The sequence below is a fragment of the Dreissena polymorpha genome, chromosome 12, assembly GCF_020536995.1.
Source record: "Dreissena polymorpha isolate Duluth1 chromosome 12, UMN_Dpol_1.0, whole genome shotgun sequence".
In the NCBI taxonomy this organism is placed as follows: Eukaryota; Metazoa; Mollusca; class Bivalvia; order Myida; family Dreissenidae; genus Dreissena; species Dreissena polymorpha.
Window position 1 is genome coordinate 14,478,025 of NC_068366.1, and position 24,994 is coordinate 14,503,018.

General features: G+C 37.7%; 1 protein-coding gene across 2 annotated transcripts; it reads left to right on the plus strand.

Moving 5' to 3' along the window:
• Positions 1 to 23,073, plus strand: LOC127853921 (sine oculis-binding protein homolog). Of its 2 annotated transcripts, XM_052388760.1 has the most exons (5): positions 1 to 304; positions 13,965 to 14,160; positions 18,948 to 19,028; positions 19,505 to 21,352; positions 22,965 to 23,073. In XM_052388760.1, the coding sequence occupies exons 1-5, from the start codon at positions 215 to 217 to the stop codon at positions 23,057 to 23,059; spliced, it is 2,310 nt and encodes a 769-aa protein (XP_052244720.1). In that variant the 5' UTR covers positions 1 to 214; the 3' UTR covers positions 23,060 to 23,073. The 2 variants fall into 2 exon arrangements, with proteins under 2 accessions (XP_052244720.1, XP_052244719.1); XM_052388759.1 differs by lacking the exon at positions 22,965 to 23,073 and having other exon boundaries at positions 19,505 to 21,829.
• The last annotated feature ends 1,921 nt before the right edge of the window (positions 23,074 to 24,994 follow it).

Consider the following 24,994-nt stretch of genomic DNA (forward strand, 5'->3'; position numbering starts at 1 on the left):
GATCCAGCCTGTCGAATTGGTAAGGCTTTAAGTCTGAATATGAGAATATTATGCGAATGTGCGTAATTTTTGTTCTTCGATTATGCATTAAGTATATTTGTGCGTTTAATTATTTGCTCTGCAGACTGATTAATATTAATTCTGTTGTTTTTGCAAAGTGTTTGAAAAGAGGGTTGATTACCATAGGGTGGTATTAAATATATTTTGTTTGAAAATGGATAACGACGAAGAGGGGAAGTGTGTGGCGGATAAAGCGAACAGTGAGATCAGTGTGAAACAGGAGGAAGACGCCGAGACTATTAAGGTATGGTGTGGTACGGGGTTATTGTTAGTAAAATCCATTTCTCGTTTCGTACGTTGTATATGTTTGGCGCATGTATCGCACCGTTTTGTTTTTAAAGCTCAATCTGTATTTATTGTCGGAATACATAGTTTAATCATTGACACTTTAAGTATTCGAATATATTTTGATGGTATTAAAGTGTTATACAAATAATTGTATTGGTATACGATTCATACAGAAAGGATTTATGATTTATATGAAGTACTATTAACGGGTAAGTTTAAATGTCACGTATTTCGAAATGATAATGGTTCTTAGCCAGCTACGCATAGCATTGAGTTTAAATGTATATCTTTTGATGTATGATATATTGTTCTCTCTCTCTCTTTATATATATATATATAGTCCGCACATGCTAATCAGGGACGACACTTTCCGTCTAAACTGGATTTTTGCTAAGAAGATACTTCTTTTAAACAGAAAATGCCATAACAGCGGAAAGTGTCGATAAGCCTGGATGGACTGCACAGGCTAATCTGGGACGACACTTTACGCACATGCATCAAATCCCATTTTCACGGCGCTCGGCTCATACATGTATGCTAAGTATGGGATACGATTATATCATGCTAAAGGCATACCGAGAGTGTTGTGTAACGAATTAAACGGGTGGTATAATGATTTTGTACGAACGGCATTTATTGCACTGTTAAATTTAGCTCCGTTCAACATTGATATCACAATTTAGTAACACCGAAAGCAAAAAAACAAACCTGATTTATGGTATAGTTGTTTGACATATTTGTTTATTCGAAAGCGTGACAGTAGTTATACTTTAAAGTGGTTCGCGCAGCATGTAGACCACTAAATGCAAATCTTAGATATATTCGATGGACCCTACTTTAAAATTATTGTAACTGTTAGTTTTAATGCTTACTTATTTGAGGAGATCGAGTCTTAGACTAATATATATGCACAATTCAACGACAAACAATTAATTATCATTTCATTTAGGATTCTCACTATTATCATGCAATTGTCTTCAAAACGGAATCTTTACGTTTCATCACAACTTTTTTTATCGCGCCCTCAAGGTTTATCTGTGAAAATAACACCCGTGACTTGGTGACTAAGTCAGCTCGCTAAACACTAAGTAACTCAAGTATAATTTATTTGAAAAAATATATCTCAACAAGTAGGAGTTACATCATTTCACACGCCTTTGTGGCTCAAGTTTTATGGCACCCGAATATGATAAGGTGGTCTCAAGTGACGGCTCCCATAGCAGGTGAAACCAAAATGTGCATATAAGGCCAGCTGTATGCATAATAATGAACTTTGAGTCTGAGAATATATAAATGTTGACTCCATTAAGAGGGCGTCTCAAATTGCAGTTGAGTTTGTGGACGGTAAAAGGAACACTGTCTTATGAGTTAATGCAAAGCATATTTTTACCACAATTGTCTTTCTTGTATGGGATGGTTAAAGGGGTAACTGAGTTCGATCGGATAGAGTTAATTGATGTATCCATTAACACCAGAGAAAAAATTTGATCACACCAAGCCATTTTGTTTCATGTTGCATGAAAGCAGTGAATGACGTTTCATGGTAACCGATGTAATAAAGAAGTTATACGGTATTGCATGATGCTATTTCGTGTATAGTCATTCGTAATGACAGAATTGTGATGCGGGAGGCATATAGTGATTGTCGTGTCCGTCGTTCCGTCCTACCGCCTGTTCGTCCGTCCTAGCGCCTATCCGTCCTTCCGACTGTCCGTCCTACCGCCCGTCCTACCGTCCGTCCGTTCGTCCTACCGCCTGTCCGTCTTTCCTTCCGCTGTCCGTCCGTCTTTCCGACTTTCCGTCCGTCCTTCCGACTTTCCGTCCGTCCTTCCGCCTGTCCGTCCGTCCTACCACCTGTTCGTCCTTCCGCCCGTCTGTCCGTCCTCCCGACTGTCCGTCCGTCTTTCATTTCGTGACATGTGTAAAAGATTTCACCGTTTCGTTTCGCACCAACAACGATAGCTACAACTACTTGCACATTTGTTGCTTTTTGCGATCATAGATCAAAGCTGCTCACTTTGACCTTGTTAGACTCATGATAATTAATAGCATCAGTATTAAGTTACTATTAAAAAAGCCGTCCGTCTGTCCGTCTTTCCTTACGGGACAGGATGAAATTATTTTCGACTAGCAAATAATGCTTAGTACATATCTTAAATATCTTTGATATCTTCCAAGATGTTGCATGCTAATGACCCTTCCCCGTCCACCCGTATAACTTAACCTTTGTACTTTCGCATAGACTTTTCTTTAGATATCAATAAACCAACGGGAACATTTGAGGTTGTCAAATACAGGGTAAATTTATTTTCGGATTGGTTAAACGCAGCAAATAACCTAACCCGTTGTTATTTATGCAAACCATGCCATACCGAATTTGACGCATCCTTTATACATCAATAAATACAGACCACAACAGGAACGATTTGTGAGTGGAAGTGTTTCGGTGGTTTCAGATTTCATACACATTCAACCGCCATTTATAGGCAAATTGATTTCATTAGCATTTTATTTATTAACCTTTTCTATTACGGCAAAATGGGATAGTGGTTATTAAAAAGCAGTGTCAAATTTTCACACGAGACTTGGTAGGATATACTGTATTGTGAAGTCGACGATACGTCGTAAATCATTTGAGCTGCGTCATGCGACCATGGGTCTTATGCTATAGTTGACACCATCGAACTGAAATAACGAGGTTTTATTTATTTGCTATTTAAGAAAAGTGAGGTAGGAAAGGGGATTTGGAACATACGTCCTGTGAGAATCAAAATTCAACTTAACGCAGTAACCACTGGGCCATTAATGAAATAAACAATTGGTAATATTTTAACGTTTTTGAAGTTCAATGTCTTTGTTGCAATGTAACGCTAAACCAGGTGCGTTTATCGTGTGAAGTCGTGTCGATTTACAAGCGTATAACCAAGTTATAATTGCACTTGATTCAAATGCTGTTATAACTTGGATAGCCGCTTGTAAAATCGAACATACGATACTTATATAACTTGAATTACTGCGAAAAAAGTATATAGCTTTTTGCCATGAACTAGCAAGTGGAAAATTATCATTTTAGCAAGCAGTATATCTACAAATCCGAAGAATCCCCTTTAGTTAAGCATCATTTCGCCCCATTGGTGCAAAAAGGTACCATGTGCTTTATAATTTCAATGTCACATGGTACCTTTTTGCACCGATGTTGCGATTTAGTCGCCAAGTAATTCCGTTCCGACAACAAACGTATTACTTAGGCCGATACAAATATTGTACATTGCTATTTTATAAAATAAAACACAACGTACAATATAATAATATCAAATAATTGTTTGTCCTCCAAACAAATATTAGCTAGACACGAACTATTAACGTCAAACCGTGTTTGTATGCTACGTAAGTCTACAACGGTTTACCGTAAAAAAACCACATGGTACTTAATATGTGCTCATATCCTTACAATGCTCTACAGCAATACCTTTAAGACATTGATTGGGTTTATGAATTGCAATTCGGAAACGTGGATTATTCAATTGATTAACGTACCTAAGAGACGAGGTGCTTTACTATTTTGACATAACTCAGGCTTTAAAGAAACGAACCACAATAATAACCGGATAGTTTAAGATACACAACACCGATACACAACATATGGCGCCCGTACCTACGACTCTATATCATAACTATTACCTGATGCGCATGTACCTATTTACATATCTGAAATTTGATCCCAAAGGAAGCATCTCGATCGGTCTTGTTATATTTTCTAAATCTCCTTGCATCTGCCATTAAGTTGGAACGCGCCGAGGTTACACGCTGTTTCACGAGTTACACGCGCAGCACGTTATAATGCGCTTGAGCCTGTATTGGCAATATCTTGTTTCTGAGTTAGTGGGGTGTAACCTGACTCTTTCCGTTTGTTTGATATATACAGAAAATTGGTTCCTATGGCTAATGGGAAACAGACGTCTTTTCGTGTTATCTGAGATCAGTGCAACTGAACAATTCGATTGTTTTCATGAATAAGGCCACATGTGTTACACATTGTCTGTCCTCAATTCTTTAATAGTTTCTATGATTTTCTCCCTATATATTTCAGTTCTCTTTAGCTCTTGAGTTGTAGAGTCTACAACTGAGTCTATTTAATCAGGCATTATTCGTATCTTTAAATCAAATTATGGAAAAGGTTTGATTGGATGAACAAACATGAATTTTGTTTTATTCATTTGGATGTCGGTAAGTACCATTGTTGTCATGGAAGGTTCTTGTCTTTGAACACATGAAACTAAGGGCCCAACCTGGTTAGGTAAATGAGACGTTATGTTTTGTTCAATGAGACCTTATTGTTTTGTTGGTCGACATATCATCCCTCTGCATACCTTGCATATCAAAAGTTATCACCACAGTTCTTTACGTAGATGGTCGTTATCTTTCAAGTGCCGTATTTCGCATATCTCACGGTGGGATCGATTTCGCTATTTAATAAGTAATGTTCATAAAGACACTGCATTACGTATTCAATTAGTTTAAAGTTAATAATAAAACAATGTGTTCCTGTAATAAGTGGCATTAAATTAAAAGTTAAAAACTTCGAAACATCTTTCAAAAACTATGAAGGGTCGCGGTTACATAGTGGAAATGGTCTCCTCCAATCGGGGGTGATCCGGTGTTCGATCCCATGCCTATATTGGAACATTCTCCATATCCCATATAGACATTTAATCGATCAAACGGCTGTACCAGTAAACGAACTTAATAAGACAATTGGCTTTTTATGTAACTTTGCTAATCAAAATAATAACGTTTAAAAAATAAATAAAAGGCATTGACCATATCAAACAAATATTCACACGAGTACGTTACAAACAAACAGAAAGAACAACAGTAACAAATATACAGTGATCCCGTGGAACCAGTATAAGACACGATGTGCGTAGTTACAATGCTCGAGTAACTTGATACGCGTGTAGACGCTAGGTGCTGGTGCCATCCCTGGTTAGATTGGAATTTTACCTGCACCACTTACCTGGACCGATGTATACAATGCTGGGCTGGGATAGGTTTTCTCGGATCACGAACGAGAGAATTGGAGAAGAATCCATAAGTTTGTACAGTCAATGTCAGTGATGGTTTCTTCCCCCCCCCCCGCACTTCCACCCAAACCCCACCTCGTACACATATTGAGGCAAATGTTGCTACAATTGTAGTAGGGTCATATCGATGGTATTACTTCAATTACAGAAAACGAACACAAGCATTTAATTGTGTACATTGTTGTGCGCAAAAGTCTTTTGAATTATTTTATGTTATAATATTTTATTTTTTGGATTGATTTTTAAGCATAATCTATTTTTGTTATTGTCAAATTAATGTAAATTATGCAAAACGTGTATGATTATGTGCGTGCGTACGGGATGGCATACGTGCGTGCGTGCAGGTGTGAATGTTTATTCCAATATGTTAATCTATATTGAAAAAAAAACAACATTTGAATGTAAACGGGATATTGGATCTTTTCACAAACAACTTCAACAAGTGCATCATAAAGCTATCCCATTGGACGTTATCATATACGTAACTGTATATCTTCCGGCTGTTTTGAATGTTGATGATGGCTCTTCCGCCGGTGTCTGATTTCACAAGATATCGTTCCTGTTAAAATGCCTCTTTATTTGTATTGCTTTAATTTTATTTAATTATTCACTCTATAAGTGTTTTCAATGATTACATAACATACTTAAATTTCCGTCTGCAAGACAGTCCACGAATTAGGTTAAGGAAATTAAGAACCACATTCTTGAACATTTCGTCAAAATAATGCGAATATTGTTTCTTTCGAATCATAATTGTATTTATGTTTGTATAAAAAATTAAGATTTGATCGACTGATAATCAATTTATGTCATGAAAAGTCATGAATTGAGATCATATTTATTATTCGTAAATTAAACAGTGAGAATTAAGGTTAGACATAATTGTATGAAAAGCACAGAACGTCAGAAGGTTAGTACATATTTTATTACAATAGCAATTCAGAAACAAACTTGTATTAAATATCACTGTATACGGATAAACCGTTCCAGCGTAATCCAGAAGGTGTAATTTCAGAGTGATGTATTGTTTGATTTAAAATGGTAGATTTGTCAATAAAGCAGTAAAAGATCTCATTTTAATGTATTTATTTTAAACATTGATATATGAACATGTTAAAAAGAGATGATAATGTCTAGTAACCCTGAAGTAGTTATATATTAACATTACGCGCGAGTATGGTAGCGACATAACATAGGAAAGCCTATATTTACAGAAAGTATATTATTATAGACACTGGTGCCAAAATGTCCAGAATAGAACAGACATGTAATGGATGTTTGCTTAATGAGTAACCCCCATGTTAATAGGCAAACGAGAATATGATACGTCTAGATAGTTTGGTGTAGTTTTCAAGTACGATCCGAACTTTGGATATCCGATAACGGTACCTTTTATATACACATCCGAACAATAAACAAGTTGTTTACTTAAACTGGTCAGCTCACGCAACCATATAAGTGCAGGCGCACACTCATCTTGAAATAATTAATAGAGCCTTTAAAAAAATACCCAACTGTTCCATAAATGTAAGAAGGCAGTGCATTTGTATTAAATTCCTCTGAAACCGATACCCCTGTGTATTGTGTGTGCAGAATTAATTTTATACCCCGAGGGGGTCGGGTTTCATGTTGCAGAATTTTGAAAGATTGTTAATTCTCAATGAAACATGCTTTTATTCTATCACATATTCAAACTTCTGTTATCAATCTATCGTATGTAAAATTATCTACAAATCTCACGTTGTTTTAGGAAGTTTTTAAAGCAATACGTAAGACATACCGGTTTTCGAGTCTGACTCTATAGCGTTTGATCTCCCAAACAAGCGTTCTCTTTGATAAATGATAAATCATATTGAGGAGTTTTCGGATAATCCGATTCAAGGTCGAAGGATGATATACCTTTTAATTGTTTGAATTCATACAGCTAAGCATGATCTTTTAGAAAAGGTATGGTTATGGGGGTCTGTATGAGCAAAATTATTTATTTCGCTTTAAGTTTACACTTTTTTACATTGAATAATATAAGGAAAATATTAAGTTTATTGTGACCTTACACAAGCGCGTCTTTTAGTCTTCTTCCGCGATAAACTACGTCAAGTATACATGTATATTCATAAGATAAATAAGGTTGCAATGGTCTGGTTGGTATGGTGGTTCTGAAGAAATGACTTTTTTAAAATTCATATACATGTAAGTGGAAACATCACATCTGATTTTGCCTATTAAATAGGTACAAATCATACTCATGATACTGGATTATACTGGATTATACACATCAAAATAACTGTATTACATTATCTTTTTTTTCTTGTTATAATTGGTTTTTATAAGATCAGAACAGCAACAGCAACAACAACAACAACTACTACTACAATATCATTATCGTAATCGTCGTTGTAGGGATTAATATATGTCACTTGATTTATAGGCCGCAGCAACAATCATTAAATATTATATTTCAGCCCGAATTCATAAAAAGCTTCCCTATAGATCCCTTAAAAGTAGTTCTTTAACAGAATATGACATGTGAGCAATATGACACATGAGTAGTTTTGTACAAACAATAGTAGAGCTGCACCTTGTATTTTTTAAATATAACATTTTAATTCGATACGCTTCAATTAAATACCGCTATTAGTGGCTGAAAATCTAGACAAGTCATGGTTCATTTTGATGTGGAAACCATTGTGTGAACCTAGTGTGCGTCATTTTGCTGAAATCTGAAACTGTTACCGGATATGCAATATAACTTCGGACTAAAATACATATATCGGCGTTCTGGCAATAAAATCGCATAGAAACGTGTCTGATAAATTCTATTATGAAAACGTCAACTAATATTAAAGAAAATCGTGACAATGTTTCTATGTTTAGTTGTCCGCTTCGTTAACCGACAAAATATAGATAACTGATATGGTCTCGTTACATTAAACTTGATCACATTATTTTAAGTTTCTGTTTTGCTCGACATTAAAATGATTTGGTCCTTTTGTGTACCGATTTTTCGCCGTGATTCCCGTAACTTTGATGCTAGCATGACGCCTGCTAACATTCGGTTGCAGACGACACCCAATAGGGCTCTTTCCTCGTTCAAATTATTACCGCCATGAAATCGGAGCCGCGGACAGCCAAATCGCCAGACGCTTGATTGACATGCTTTTCCATCCCATGATTGTACTGTAGGGTAGGGTTTCGCGGGATAGAACGCACATAATGTTTCGACTGCCTTTAATTTGAAATCGATACATTTCAGAATACAGCATACAAATCTAACAAGAAACTGTACTCCTGCTACTTTCCATATTGTGTTATATTACTAACGTCGATTTTTGAATTTCTTTTCGGACAAATATAGGCATTCGAGGCGAAGTGTGTTCACAAAAGAAAGACACGACAAGAACATGAGCTGATAACGATCTATACGATTAGAAAAAATTGGTAGTACAAAATTTACATTACTAAAATAAAAAATACAGTTAAATAAATGTTGAATCAAATAATCACCTAATATACAATTGAGAGATACATAAAATGCATATCATACAAATCGCAGTGACAACGTATACAAATACAAAACAAAAAACAAGTATACATGTAAAACAATAAGCCACGAAACTATAAAAACGTCTAATTAACTACAAAGACCTTAGCAAAACAAATAACTGTAAATTATGCAAAAATTTAAGAAATCCTTTCATTTAACGTTTACGTCGCTATCATTGACTCTCATGTAAGGCATTATGGTCCATCAGCATGTGACAAAAAGGCATATATTCATTTGTTTTTAAACTATCGAAGCGTTTTAGAGCACTTAATTTATTAAAAATGTCATTTTGATTTCGTTATGATTTGGATTTTCCCGCTTTAAACCGAATTGATACACGTACTCGAGAAGTAGCCTTTTACATAATAATGAAATATGTCTCTATCTTTCACTCGGATGTCGATATCATCGTCAACAACCCGAAAATCGTTGAAAAATAAAACAAGCGCGAAGATAGACAACATTAGGGTTGAACCGATTTTGCAAGCCATTGAATTACGCATGTTGGCACATTAAACTCCCTCCCCTATCAATATTACCGTGCATGTTTTAGAAAGAGGCTTGAATTTCACGGTGAAGAAACAAGATACACGCTATGGTCGGTTCGTTAAAGCGATTCTCGCTTTTAAGGCCAACACCTGTCAAGTTCTTTTAAAAATTATTTGTAATCGTTCATTATAGGTGTCTAGTTTCGCGCGGTGTAGAGTTACCGATAGCTGACACATGAGGTTGTGAGATCGTTACAAAACAATTTCGCGCCGTCTTTCATAGCTTGCAATGTCAAAGTGGCTTTGGGCCGAGCCCTGACGGTGTTGCCAAGTTTAGTAATTATGAAAACTCGAAATTTGCAAATTATACGATCCTTAGGGTATCCTATGACAGGCTGATTTGCTGATAGGCCGAAGTATGACAAAGGTATTTTGTGTTGCGCCTCTGATAAGTTTGAAAGTGGGAGAAAAAAGAATGTACATAGTTTAGTTATAATAATCTTGTTTTTCAAACACCTACGGTCCATTTATGTTGTGACTGCTTTGAATGACTGTGCAGTTCCTTTTGTTGTGGATAGTAGAGTGCCAAGGTTTTAGAAGGTATTTCATTTTTTTACATATTTTTTATTACGTAAAAACAACTCTCGTAGTCTCGTATATCGATGAATTAGCAACGATTTGTAGTTCTATGCGTATAGATTAGACCACTAGGCCGTAGTTTGTTATGATAAAAAACCTATGCATTTGTTCACATTGTATTATGCATGTGACAGTTATTAAAATTGCAGTAAAAAATAATGCTTCATAGCATTGTGTTACATCTTTTTTATTATCAAAATCACGATTATGATAAACTGTTCCGTTGTTGATCAGGATGACGGTGTTGGTGTAGTTGAGACGATGGTGCTAGAGATGATGAAATAATAATTGTGGCGAAGTTGATAATCTAGTCGATGTGTAGGACTAATATAATATAATGTACATTTATACTGTACCGAACAGTAATGATGATATTGACGACGGTTTTCTGGATAATCGTGACGAAAGTTATTAATGTTTGATGTTGATAATGATGATAATCATTATGATGACATATTCAAAATAAGCGCTTCACAATTTCTGTGAACAATTTGTACCTGCGTGAAGAGTAAACTGTTTAATGAAGCATGATTATGTGTTATATTACGGTGAGATAAAGTTTAAATCACATACCCTTAACCTATGCGGCAGTAAACAGTGTTTGGTGACATCTGCTGACTCATAGCGCTCCTTGTGTGGGAATTGTGCCTCTTATGGCGCATCTGCAGCCGCGCTGTCATTAGTCGCTTATAGAGGCTGATGCTACTGGGGTCGTGTACCATAAACGTTTTAAGTTGATCGCAAGTTTATCTTTTTCATGATATATCTAAAAATAGGCACATATTGCAATAGTTGTTTTACTGATTAAAAAAAATAAATATTAGTAAGTGGAATAGCAGGTACCACCTAATGGAAGAACTCCGACAATTACGCTCAATAAAAAAACGTTCAATAATTACTAACGATAATATGTTTTTTATTGCTTTTTTGGGAAACAACCTCTGAACCAGGAACTTAAATGCGCGAAGGAACATTATTTGAATGCGTTAAAAAATATCCGGTTGAAACAATATGTCAATCAAACAGTTACGTTTTCTTCCATATTGAGAGATTTTGCGCTGTATTGAGCGAGTTGGCGCTTCTTTTATTTTTGCTTTATGATTATGAGGGTAAGTCTACAGCATGCTTAACACGAGAATGAACATCTATTAGCATCTTATCGCAAATACAACGAGAGAATCCCAAGAAGCTACACAATATAAAATAATATAGTAAAACATATCTCTTATTAACAAAGAACAATTTGAAGATCGATTAAATAAGAAATAAGAAGGTGTTTTTTTTCATTCGTTCATTTTAATTTATCCATTTCGACTATAATTTCGACAATACCAAAGGTCAATACAATATATTTGACACATCATCGACTTTAAATTATTAACATGATTGAATTTAACATTTTTATGTTCCCCACTATAGTAGTGGGGGACATATTGTTTTTGCCCTGTCTGTTGGTCTGTTGGTCTGTCTGTTGGTCTGTCTGTTGGTCTGTCTGTTTGCGCCAACTTTAACATTTTGCAATAACTTTTGCTATATTGAAGATAGCAACTTCATATTTGGCATGCATGTGTATCTCATGAAGCTGCACATTTTGAGTGGTGAAAGGTCAAGGTCAAGGTCATCCTTCAAGGTCAGAGGTCAAATATATATGGCCAAAATCGCTCATTTTATGAATACTTTTGCAATATTGAAGATAGCAACTTGATATTTGGCATGCATGTGTATCTCATGGAGCTGCACATTTTGAGTGGTGAAAGGTCAAGGTCAATGTCATCCTTCAAGGTCAGAGGTCAAATATATGTGGCCCAAATCGCTTATTTTATAAATACTTTTGCAATATTGAAGATAGCAACTTGATATTTGGCATGCATGTGCATCTCATGGAGCTGCACATTTTGAGTGGTGAAAGGTCAAGGTCAAGGTAATCCTTCAAGATCAGAGGTCAAATATATTTGGCCAAAATCGCTTATTTTATGAATACTTTTGCAATATTGAATATAGCAACTTGATATTTGGCATGCATGTGTATCTCATGGAGCTGCACATTTTGAGTGGTGAAAGGTCAAGGTCATCCTTCACAAAGTCAAGGTCATCCTTCAAAGTCAAACGTCATATAGGGGGACATTGTGTTTCACAAACGCATCTTGTTAAATAAGCTTTTATTATATTCCGTGCATATTACCCTTTAAACTGATTTCATATAACATGCCATCATGCTCTCAATTAAAGCATTTTCTAAACGAGGTTGTGTTTCTTTTAAGGTGTTATGTATCCAGGCCGTAGTGATAAATACCACGTCGAATAATACACATATAGACTATACCATAAGTTGATGTCACGTTATACTATAATATCTGATTTAGCGAGTGTAAGGTAATATATGAAATTATAGAGAGGAAACATAGGTTTAAACACGTATATGATGAACTTGTAAAGAGAAGCAGCGTGTGAAAATCTGATTTGTAAAAGAATATCCATGGGAATAGAATCCGCTCTAAAAGAAGATGCACAACTTTGCTTTAAACACATATGGTGCAGTTTTAGTTTTTTTTTTCCAAAATATGTCAGTACTATATTGCTATCTGTTTTATGATACACAGGTTATGCATTGCGTAATTTGATACGTTCCACCTTTTTTGATATGATGTGTTTATATTAAAATAAAATTTAATATGTTTAAAGTGGTTTTGTCTTATGAAACTTGGGATTATGCGGACGCAAATTTATTGTTGTGCTAAATGTGTCTGCAAGGTATTATAAGGGAAAAAACGTATCGCTACTCCCAGGCTAATATGGGACGACACTTTACGCACATGCATTAAGCCCAGTTTTCTTACATCGAGACAAATATGCAAATGCATAATATACAAGAACAAGTATCAAAATACGTACTAAAAGCATCCGAACAGATAGCACCATTTCCGCCGCCAATAACCCCACGACATTGGGAAATAGGAGCTATTATACTGATACTGTCCGATGTCTCAGGCATTCGCTTGAACAGATATTGGGACGAACTCGTTATACATGCTTGATTAACACCAGAGGCATCACAAACTATTGCGCGTACCAAATTATGACATGTTTTATTTAGTTTAATTAATTGCGGACTGAGTAGTATTTTTAATGACACACGTGGTAAACCCGTTAAGTATTGCACTTGTCCGTCCGTCCGTCCGTTCGAAAGTCCGTACGTCCGTGTTGTTTTATCTCATCTTTAACTACTGAATGGATCTACCGCAAACTTACTCAGTTGAATGACCTTAACCCATTTATGTCTAGCGTCTAGAAAAATGCCTTGGCAAACAGCGTAGACCCAGATGAGACGCCGCATCAGGGTCTGCGCTTTTTGCTTAAAGGAATTTCTGTAAGAAATATTCTAAATATAGAAATAAATATAACAGCGATCCCTAATTTTTGAAAAAAAAGAGATCAAACTAAGAAGGATGGGAGAGTCCACTCGGCATAAATGCGTTTATGTGTGTAATAAAGGAATCTAGCTGCGACGAGGTTTGGCAGAATTATGGCCCGTTGTCTGTTTACCACGATACATTTAATTTTAGTGAAACATTGTGTGTGTTCAACTTCTCTTACTACTTTGCGGATTTTGCTAAAACTCGCAGAGCTGAATTTGCAGATGATCGCTATCCGCACAGGCTTGTTAGGGACGACACTTTTCGCTTCAATTGTATTTTTTCGTAAAAAAGGAAGTCTCCTCTTGTCGATAATCCAGTTTATGCGGAAAGTGTCGTCCCTCATTAGGTTGTGAAGACTGCACAGGCTAATCTGGGACGAAACTTTACGCGCATGCATTTAAACCCTGTTTTCCAAGAGCGAAGCTCATTTCTAATTTATTTTCAGAACTACGCTGAGCATACTATGAACGAATTGCTGGGACTCTTCGGGTATGACGATAAAGTTAACAGCCGCGATACGGAGAACCTGAACCTCGACAACTACGCCGACAAGGAGGACGAGACTAGTGACGTCATCGATGACGTTAAATGTGACAAGCGGAAGTCAACTGCTGCTAGGCTGAAATCTCGTCTTCGACATCGTAAGTATTGAGAATTTGATATTAAATCGGACTTTCTTCATTTGTTTCAAGACTTAAAGAATATCACCGCGTTCTTTGAACACATAGTATATTAAGATTCTCAGATTCGAAGCGTATTTTAATAGTGTTTCAATTTTAATATTTATCAATACAAAACGACGAAAACAAATACAGCGGTAGATTATTCAATAAATAACATGCTTGACCTATTTACGCCTAGTGGACTCTCCCATCCTTCAAAATTGGATCCATTTATTTCCAAAATTAGGGATGTCTAGTATATTTATTTCTATATTTAGAATATTTCTTACAGAAATCCCTTTAAGCAAACAGCGCATACCCTGATGAGACGCCACATCATGCGGCGTCTCATCAGGGTCTACGCTGTTTGCCAAGTTTTTTTTTTCTAGACTCTTGGCAAAACTGGGTTAAAACAAGAGTGTTATATTCCCCGTTTTAAATATCTATGACTGTTATAAATACTATTTATTTCGTATTCTCATTTTCACAAAATGGACTGAGCACAAAGCTGGGTTTATATTTCTCGGCACTTAGTAACACTACGCTTAGAGACAGTCTGGTTTTACCAGACGCGATTTTCTTTATGTTTCCCAGAAAATGCTTTACGGATTTTTATTCGGCAACATGACACTACCTAAAGGAAAATGCTTCACTGAAGGCGTTTAGAATTTCATATGAATTTTCTGTTTCCCTGGGCACTAAGCTTTAATGAACATGTCAGACATTAATCATATCTGACAACACAATGATCTATGTTTGGTTATCATGAAATTCAAGCACCGGGATCGAATGATGCTATTGGAGCCAGCATTCTGCCAAGATTTGGTGTCGTGTAACCTATTATGGGGAAAGAAAGCATAGGCCAATATGGCCGCCATTGGTCGAATTCCACAAAAACATCCGACTGCACCAAGCTCCGGGAATCGTGTGTCTTGATTCTCAGCTAAATCGCAGACACATTATCGATAGAGATAACTTTGGTTTTTCAAGTTTCTGCTACTACATGTGTTTTTATGATCCAAGTGGAATGATGCTCAAAAAAGAAAGCCAGTGTTTCAACCGCAATTAACAGGGGTGCTTTTGAAAATTAATCTTCTCCATCAGGCGATTTAGGTTTTATAGGAAGACAGGAATCTGTGTTAAACTGTGTTATTTAATCTTCGAAAAGCGTTTGGGGAGAAAACTGAATTCATAAAAAAAATCCGAAAGTCTTTCAAGATTGAGTTACAATCAAATATATTTCCTTCAAGATTTCGAAAACAATACTGTATTCACCATATTGACCACTTACGACACCGCCATAACATTGTGCGCTAATCATTCTGTAAATAATTCTCCAGTGCCCATATGTGTAAATAATATGTATCACCATCATCATCATGATTAAGTGCAGCAGAACAAGCAGCTTACTCTTCAGCATCTCAGTCATCATAATTGACGTCATAGTCCTCCTCCTGCTCCTTCTTTTTCTTCTTGTTCTCCTCCTCCTCCTCCTCCTCCTGATCATCATCATCATCATCATCATCATCATCATCATCATCATCATCATCATCATCATCATCATCATCATTATCACCACCATCACCATCATCATCATCATCATCATCATCATCATCATCATCATCATCATCATCATCATCATCATCATCACTAATACCACCACCACCATCATCATCATCAGCAGCAGCAAAAGCAGCAGCAACAGCAGCACTAGCATCATCATCATGAACAGTTATGTGGTCATGATCATCAATCTCTTCATCGACATCATCCGTATAGAACGGAATTCATTAATATAAAACTATTGAATTCTTATTCAACATCGCATAAGTATATAATGAAGAACGTACTTTATTCGCGCTGTTGGTTCTTCATTTTATAGTTGATGATAACGATATTAAATATACAGAGCATGTATTAATTGGGCTGGGATCATGTTACCTATTAAAGCGGACATTTAATACTTCGTTGACTACATTTAGATGTTATTCCAATATACGTAGTTACATGTTAATATGAATACATGCTCAGCTCTTTGTGGCGGTTTTGTATTTTGATATGAGGGTGTGATATTGAATGTAGGCGGTAAAGAAACTGATCAATGACGTAAACACGATGACAAGGAAAAAATATGCATAACTTGTCAAAAAATGCGCTACGTGTGTGAAAACTTAGATAACAGCAACAATGACAACGCACCTAACCAAACCACTTTCAACAGCAATAATAAGGGCAATTGATAATTATGTCACGTTATGGTAAGAATTTGTAGGTGGACTATCTTGGGATTACTTTATGTATGAAATATGACAGTCACTGATGTTTTCATGTTTGCGTGTACTATTATTTCATCATATGTGTTAATATGTTTTCGTTTACTTCCATACTTAAATTCTTTAAGATTTTTCTGTATCATAAAATACATAAAAATCAAATTGAGAGGATAGGTTGTGTCACGTTATGGTAGGAATTTGTACGTGGAATATTTTGGGATTACTTTATGTATGAAATATGACAGTCACAAAAGTGCAGTCACAAAATGAACAGAGTAAAAGATCAAATATCGTATATAGATAGGTTGTGTGTTTAACAACACTCTTATCTTATATTGGCTTCGACGCTGTTGACATAAAGGGTTTAGGCGGTGGTGTTTGCTTGCCTTTGTTACACACAATACAGAAACAATACTTTTCGATGCATGTAAAAGCTTGAACGCTCTGTTCCCGGGTGTAACCCAATCAACCAGCACTAAGCACGTATATAACACTGATCAATGGAAAAATAATCAGTTAGCATTTAGATCTAGAGGTGAACAGATGGAAAAAGACACAATCATGTAGCAATCACAACGTATTTGTATAATTGAAAATATTAGTAATGTCAGACATTAAATTGGCATAGAAACTGATATATGGTATTGTTGAATATTTTATCCCACATTATGCAGAGAAATTAACATTAATAGAGACGGACAGACTTGTCCCATGCGCGACACGGGAAAATGGTAGTTAATGCAAATCTCGTCAACATGGCAATACGCGCATGCCGAGATATTGAATGAAAGGCTACACACCAGTAATTTAAGAGTAATGAACGTTGCTAGTAACTATGTGTCGTCCATGAACTATGAACGATTACACGACAATTAAATGTTAAAACCACCACCACTACCGCCACCGCCACCGCTACAGCCGCCACCTCCGCCACCACCAACGCAGCCGCCGCCACCACCGACACCAGCAAACACCAACACCAGCACCACCACCACCAACAACAGCACCAGAACCACCAATACGTCTGAAATCGGTGCGAAAATTTCACTTTGCGTACAACATTACCTTGAACGTAAATGCATTACAGATCGATTTTTTGCAAGAACACAGTCATATGTAATCAAGTAATTCTGATGTAGTTCACATTGCCATTAGCAGAATAAAAAACTGTCTTTTATGCACTAGTTGAAATTCTTAAGAAAAATTGTTTAACAAAGTTATTTGAAGAAAAGCACCACATACCGGTGTGTTTACATCTATTAACGTTCAATTGTGAAACCATTGAAGTCACGTGATCCTGCACTGTTGTAAAGTTTTCTTTCGCAGGTGATCTTAATGACCAAATGACTAAATTAAATGATTACATAATTGACACAGTGATATATATAAGAAATAACATAATAAAAAAATAATAGTACATTAGCCTATAATTAAGCCGCGCTCTGTGAAAACGGGGCTTTACGCATAATTATACGTAAAGAGTCCACACAGGCTAAACAGGGACGCCACTATCCGCTTTTATCGTTTCAATGAAATCTCTTCATAGCGAAAATACAGTTAAGGCGGAAAGTGTCGTCCCTGATAATCCTGTGTAAACTTCATATATTAATTTGGGACGGAACTTTACGCACATGCATTAAATCCCGTTTTCCCAGAGCAAGGCTCATATATTGTTTTTCTCCAATTCAATTTGCTGACCCCTGCCGACCTACTTTTATCGACACCTGGTAGATTGCATGGCGGTATAAATTTACACGCCAATTTAAAGTTCTGTCATTTGATCTATAATCGGTATCGTTTTGTGAATTCGATATCTTAATACAGTATTATTAATCCCAATCTCCAGTAAAAATATATGGAAATGATATAACACACATTTAATTAGACATTTGCGTTGCTTGTCGAGCGGCTATCTGTTGGGACCGTGTTTAAACCGGATCTGTTTCACGGACGTGTGCAATATCCTCGAAGCGCAAGACACTCGTTCAGGTGGCATTGAAGTCTTGAAAATGGAGAAGCAAATCTGTTTAAAGATTATTTGTAAAAATAAATACAAAACAATAGTCTGTGTTTGATTATATTATCAATAATTGTAATTACATTTCATTTGAGTGTTTTGCAAATGTAATTGCAAGTCTTCTTTTTTCACTATATTTTGTTTCTACATCTGCTGCTACTACTGCTGCTGCAGCCACTTTTACTTGATACTGCTTATACTACTAATAATAATAATGCTACTATCACTACTATTACTAATACTACTACTGCTGCTGCTTCTACTTCTACTGCTACTGCTTGAACTTCTACTACTACTGCTACTATCAATACAATAACTACTTCTTCTACTGCTGCTGCTGCTACTTCTACTGATACTGCTTGTACGTCTACTACTATTACTATTACTAATACTTCTGCTCCTGCTACTGTCACTTCTACTGCTGCTGCTGGTAAGGTCACTATCCGGAACATAACAAAATGTAACGTCTGTTTCAGGTTTGTATCCGGCTTCGAGCGGTTCGTTGGCCCGCCATCATATGAATCTGATCAACACACAGACGCACAAAGAACCAACAGGTGCGTTTATAATTTCCGTTTTTAATATTTATCATCTTTTTGTGAGCCAGATTCCCTTTATGGAATATATTAGATTCCGTAATCGTGCTCAAGGAGAGCTTTTGGGATCGCATTTTGTCCGTCGTTTCCCGTCAATCGTGCGTCAACTGTAAACTTTTTATTCAAACGACAACCCCTCCTGAGCTGATGTTCAGATTTCACGAACCTTCACAGGAATGGGTTGCACAGTTTTTGAAATAGTTTTGGTCTGCTGCATATATAGATCCCCAGAGTTTTGAAACCGCAAGGGTCAAGCGTATAATATTTGGTGTGTTACATTGTCTAGTGCCCCTCTACTTAGTTCATTAAAGTCGTGCCCATAGGGTCAAAATGATTTCTTAAAGAAATTGCTCGTTGCTCGAGATATTGCATGGAGGCTGAAAGCAAGTAATTGGTGTTTTGGGTTTAGAGCTTACACATTTATTGAAACATTTTAGTTCAATCGGGCGAGACAGACACCGGAAGTAACGACGAAGCATCCTCAGACCAGAAGCAGTGTTCTTGGTGCCATAAATATGCGAACCATCAGCTGAAACTAGACACGCCGTCGGGAAACCGGGAATTCTGCAGCGAGCAATGCTTCACCCAGTGCCGACGGGCATCGTTCAAGAAGAGCAAGTCATGTGACTGGTGCAAGCACGTGCGGCACGCGCTGAACTACGTAGAATTCACCGACGGAGAAACACAGCTGCAGTTCTGTAGTGAAAAGTGTTTGAATCAGTACAAGATGAGTGTGTTTTGTCAGGAGACGCAGGAGCTATCAGGTAGACTTGAAAAAACTGACGGTAAAGGTGAAGTGGTTTCCTGTGGTGACCGGAAGTTCCGGGAGAAGATTTTGATTACTCCGGATCTTTGGTTAGTAGGTCGAGCCGCGGAGGCCAGGGAAACGGCGCGAGAGAGGGAGAGACTTGAGCGGGAAATGAGGAGAGACGGTCCATTGCGAACCTCGAGTGCGCATGATCAGACTCTTGATTTGTCGTTGAAGGTACACACGCGAGAAGAGACAAAAGACCGGTCACAAACTCACATTGAACACGCCAAACACGATTCATGTTCAAAAAGAAATCGGACATCGGCGCTAAATGACAGTGAGAAGTCTAGTGTTGAGCGGCCGGATGTTCAGCGCTCGCCCGCACATGATATGACTGGGGGAATTCCGCCTCATCTTCTGCATCCACTCATGGCTGGTATGGCGCCTTGGTTACAACACGCACAGTTCCTCGGCTCCCTGCCGCCCGGTATGATGCAATATGGACAAATGCTGGCAGCATACACACCGACGCCAAATCAAAACCAAGACGCCAACAAATGCAGCGTCATGAAATCGAATGATAAACATTTTAAACAGGATCAGACTGCTGCGTCGGCACTATTGACTCCTAATAGAGCGGAAGTGAATCACGCACCGTCAGTGTCACCCAGACGAGAGCATCGGAACTCACCACTTCCGGACAGGCGTACAAGTAGCTTGTTCCCCGTCGACTTTCCTCATTTCTTACAAAATGGCGTCCTTCCAGGCCCATTTCCGGCGCCGGCTGGCCACTCTTTTCAGTCCCTTCCCGGCATGCCACCTGTCACCATGATGTTTCCCTTTCCAGTAATTCTCCCGCTTCCTGTACCTATCCCTATACCGATACCAATGACCGTCAAACAACTTGCCACAGCATTTGGGCATAAACTGGAGGAACCTAAAACCATTTCTATTAAAACCGAGGACGACTCAATCTATGGCACAAAGTCACCCGTCTGCCATCAAAATTTAAGTCCACACTCCAGTATATCGTCGGTCAGCGATATCAGTCCAAGAGAACGATACCAGGTGCGTTCCGGTAGTCGAAGCTCGTGTCCCGATATGACGTATGTACGACGTCATACCCGGGAAACATGCACCGAGCACAACTTCATGAAGCGTTCACTGACACACGAGTCGCTCGACTTGTCTGTGAAGTCGAAGATTCCGAAGTACGACTGTTCTTCTTTCACCTCCGACGAGGACGGTGTTATTGATTTGTCCGCTTACCGCGAAAACGGACACAAATCAGACGACACGAGTTTCGAACCTGTTGCAGAGAACGGTGCCTCGATCGACGACGGAAGCCGGTCACCGGAGAGTAAAGAGGAAGGAGAGGTCGCGTCAGTCCCAAAAATTCACATTGTTACCCATAAAGACGAGACGCCACTGAACGCGCCACTTCCGCTTCCGCCGACGGAGCATCCATACTCTTCACGGCGTGGTTTGATACTCGACGCTCCCGCCGTTTCTAAGAAATCGAGGACACCGTCACCTGAGCGAAGGGTGTACGTCCGGAATGTACCGCGTGACATAATAGAGGCCGCAAGACGGCGCTGTAGCTATAGAACGAGGATACGAACAAAATGAAGTTAGGGAAATCACAGTTGTTGTTTTATTGTCTGACAATAATGAAAATTCCAGTATGTGTCATTACTAATGAGGAACGAAACATGCATGGTATTTATTATAGTAATTTAAAATTAGATATAATGTTCATTGCTGGTATAAAATGTGCTCATACAGACAAACAAAAACAAAGTGTACTAGGTAAACAATATTACATATTAGTATTGTTATCGCTAGAGTTGCAGTTGTATCTGAAGGGATGTAACTACCAGTTGACAGTAGCATAGAGAACTACTTGAGTAATGTCCCCTGAATGCATATTGCATAAATGCCAATCTTGTACTTGCAGGCATTTCGTGCATTTTGTTTACTGAGTGCGTACAGTTATGTTATGATAATTATTGATGTGTTAATAAAAGTAATATTATTTTCAAGTGGTGTTTTATCTATATAAAGTTTGTAAGAACCACGATGTTTTTACTCTAAAACGGTGAGTTATATTGTACAAAAATATATCGCAATGCATGTATATACAGAACAAATGCTGCTATTTCGAGAAGTTTGAGTAAGCTGGCTGAGTAGAATCACTACTTTACGCATGTTTGAGCAAAATGATTCGAAGTAGTCGCGAGTTGGTATTAAACTTACATAATTCTCACGATTTAGTTATAATAACATTGGTTTATTAAAGTGGTAACAGATAGAAACAACAACAACTTCATCATCATCAACATCATAATCATCATCATCATTATCATCATCATCATCATCATCATCATCATCATCATCATCATCATCATCATCATTATCATCATCATCATCATCATCATCATCATCATCATCATCATCATCATCATCATCATCATCATCATCATCATCATCATCATCATCATCATCATCATCATCGTCGTCGTCGTTGTCGTCGTCGTCATCATCATCATCACCATCATTATCATCACCATCATCATCATCATCATCATCATCAATCATCATCATCATCATCATCATCATCATCATCATCATCCATCAATCATCATCATCATCATCACATCATCATCATCATCATCATCATCATATCATCATCATCATCATCATCATCATCATCATATCATCATCATCATCATCATCGTCATCAGACGCACCGAGCACAACATCCTGAAGCGCTCACTGACACACGAGTCGCTCGACTTGTCTTTGAAGTCAAAGATTCCGAAGTACGACTATTCTTCTTTCACCTCCGACAAGGACGGTGTTATTGATTTGTCCGCTTACCGCGAAAACGGGACACAAATCAGACGACACGTGTTTCGAACCTATTGCAGAGAACGGAGCCTCGATCGACGACGGAAGCCGGTCATCGGAGAGTAAAGAGGAAGGGGAGGTCGCGTCAGTCCCAAATATTCACATCGTTACCCATAAAGACGGTACGCCGCTTAACGCGCCACTTCCGCTTCCGCCGACGGAGTATCCATACTCTTCACGGCGTGGTTTGATACTCGACGCTCCCGCCGTTTCTAAGAAATCAAGGACACCGTCACCTGAGCGAAGGGTTTACGTCCGGAATGTACCGCGTGACATAATAGAGGCCGCAAGGCGGCGCTGTAGCTATAGAACGAGGATACGAACAAAATAAAGTTGGGGAAATCGCATTTGTTGTTTTATTGTCTGACAATAATGAAAATTCCAGTATGTGTCATTACTAATAAGTAACGAAACATGTTCACAAATGATATTTATTATAGTAATTTAAAATTAGATATAATGTTCATTGCTGGTATAAAATGTGCTAATACAAACAAACGCAAACAAAGTGTACTAGGTAAAAAATATTAACATAGTAATTTTGTTATCGCTAGAGTTGCAGTTGTATCTGATGGATGTAACTACCAGTTGACAGTAGCATAGAGAACTACTCGAGTAATGTCCCCTGAATGCATATTGCATAAATGCCATGCTTGTACTTGCAGGCATTTCGTGAATTTTGTTTACTGAGTGCATACAGTTATGGTATGATAATTATTGATGTGTTAATAAAAGTACTATTATTTTCAAGTGGTGTTTTATCTATATTATGTTTGTATGAACCACGAGGTTTTTACTCTAAAACGTTGAGTTATATGGTAAAACAATATATCGCCATGCATGTATATACAGAACAAATGCTGCTATTTCGACAAGTTTGAGTAAGTTTGCTTAGTAGAATCAGTACTTAACGCATGTTTGAGCAAAATGATTCGAAGTAGTCGCGAGTAGGTATAAAACTTACATATTTCTCACGATTAAGTTATAATAACATTGGTTTATTAAAGTCATCATCTTCCTCGTAGTCTTCATCATCATCATCATCATCATCATCATCATCAACAACAACAATAACATCATCATCATCATCATCATCATCATCATCATCATTCCTTTGACTCGTCTGACCATTGAGGGTGTGAGGATCCACACAGATCTTCCGCCAGTCAGGTCTGTTGTGGGCTGCTGGGAGTACCTCATCCATCGTTAGGGACATTCAGTCTATCAAATTGTCCATCCAGCTTTTCTTCTAAATAAAGACCTCGACGGCACCATGCCATGTTCAGGTTATATTCGTTGGTCATGTGCTCCATGTAAGGCATGCGGAGCGGTCTTCGAACAGTTTGTATTAAAAGACATGTAGCCTCTGTTGTGTGTATGCGTGAAGCGTCTGTCTCGCAGCCGGACAGTAGAATGGACACTACGAGGTACTTGTAGAGCCTTTACTTGGTGGGGGAGCTAATGGAGCTGCTTGTCAACAACTCACTTAGTCTTGCCATCGCTGTGGCACTGTAACCATGCTTAAACAGAGTTACTCCGAAGTACTCTCTTCGAGTAGGAATTCAATGCGTAATCGTAACTGGGCCGAAGTCTGCGTCTATGTGTCGTTATAATATGTAGAGTATAGTCAGGTTTTCCCTACACTGATAAGTGTTACATCCGATACGCTGTACTAGTTCATCTACAAAAGGACGCAATTATGTGGTCAATGTTCTGGGGGCGGGGGGGGGGGGTATTTCTATCAAATCAGACAATTAAATATTCTGATCTATTCATTCGGGTCTTCTGGTGGGCAATTTCGCAAACATTCTATAAACTGTTGATACAGGTAATTTTAGAGGTAAACGTTTGATAGCTACGCCGAATAAAACGTATTTACTATAAAAAAGTATGTGATCACATGGAAACTGGAAATCCATTATAAATCGATTTGTCTTAACCTCAGGTACGCGTTCAAGTCTCACGGTAACGGTTACCTTCTAGCTGCATGCATTCACGGATAAAAGCTAGACTAAGGCAAGTCCATCACAATCGCTTATCACATCAATATTTCTATTTTGGATGAGGTGTACTGGAGTCATGACCAATACGATCAAATCGTAATGGCGAATCTAGAATTTAGGTTATAGTTTCCTTAAACAAAACATCACGATATTCATGTGTGTCAATAATTCGGACGTCCTTTCTGTCCTTTCAGGATAGAGAACAAACATTGATATCCTTGCATGTCTCATTCGAGCGTTCATAAATGGTACTCCTCCTTATT

What these genes read in the sequence shown, in the direction of transcription:
- LOC127853921 (XM_052388760.1), top strand. Translation starts at nt 215, where the DNA reads ATGGATAACGACGAAGAGGGGAAGTGTGTGGCGGATAAAGCGAACAGT. An exon ending in AAGACGCCGAGACTATTAAG is followed by an intron (nt 305 to 13,964) that starts GTATGGTGTGGT and finishes ATTTATTTTCAG; the next exon opens with AACTACGCTGAGCATACTAT. An exon ending in GAAATCTCGTCTTCGACATC is followed by an intron (nt 14,161 to 18,947) that starts GTAAGTATTGAG and finishes CGTCTGTTTCAG; the next exon opens with GTTTGTATCCGGCTTCGAGC.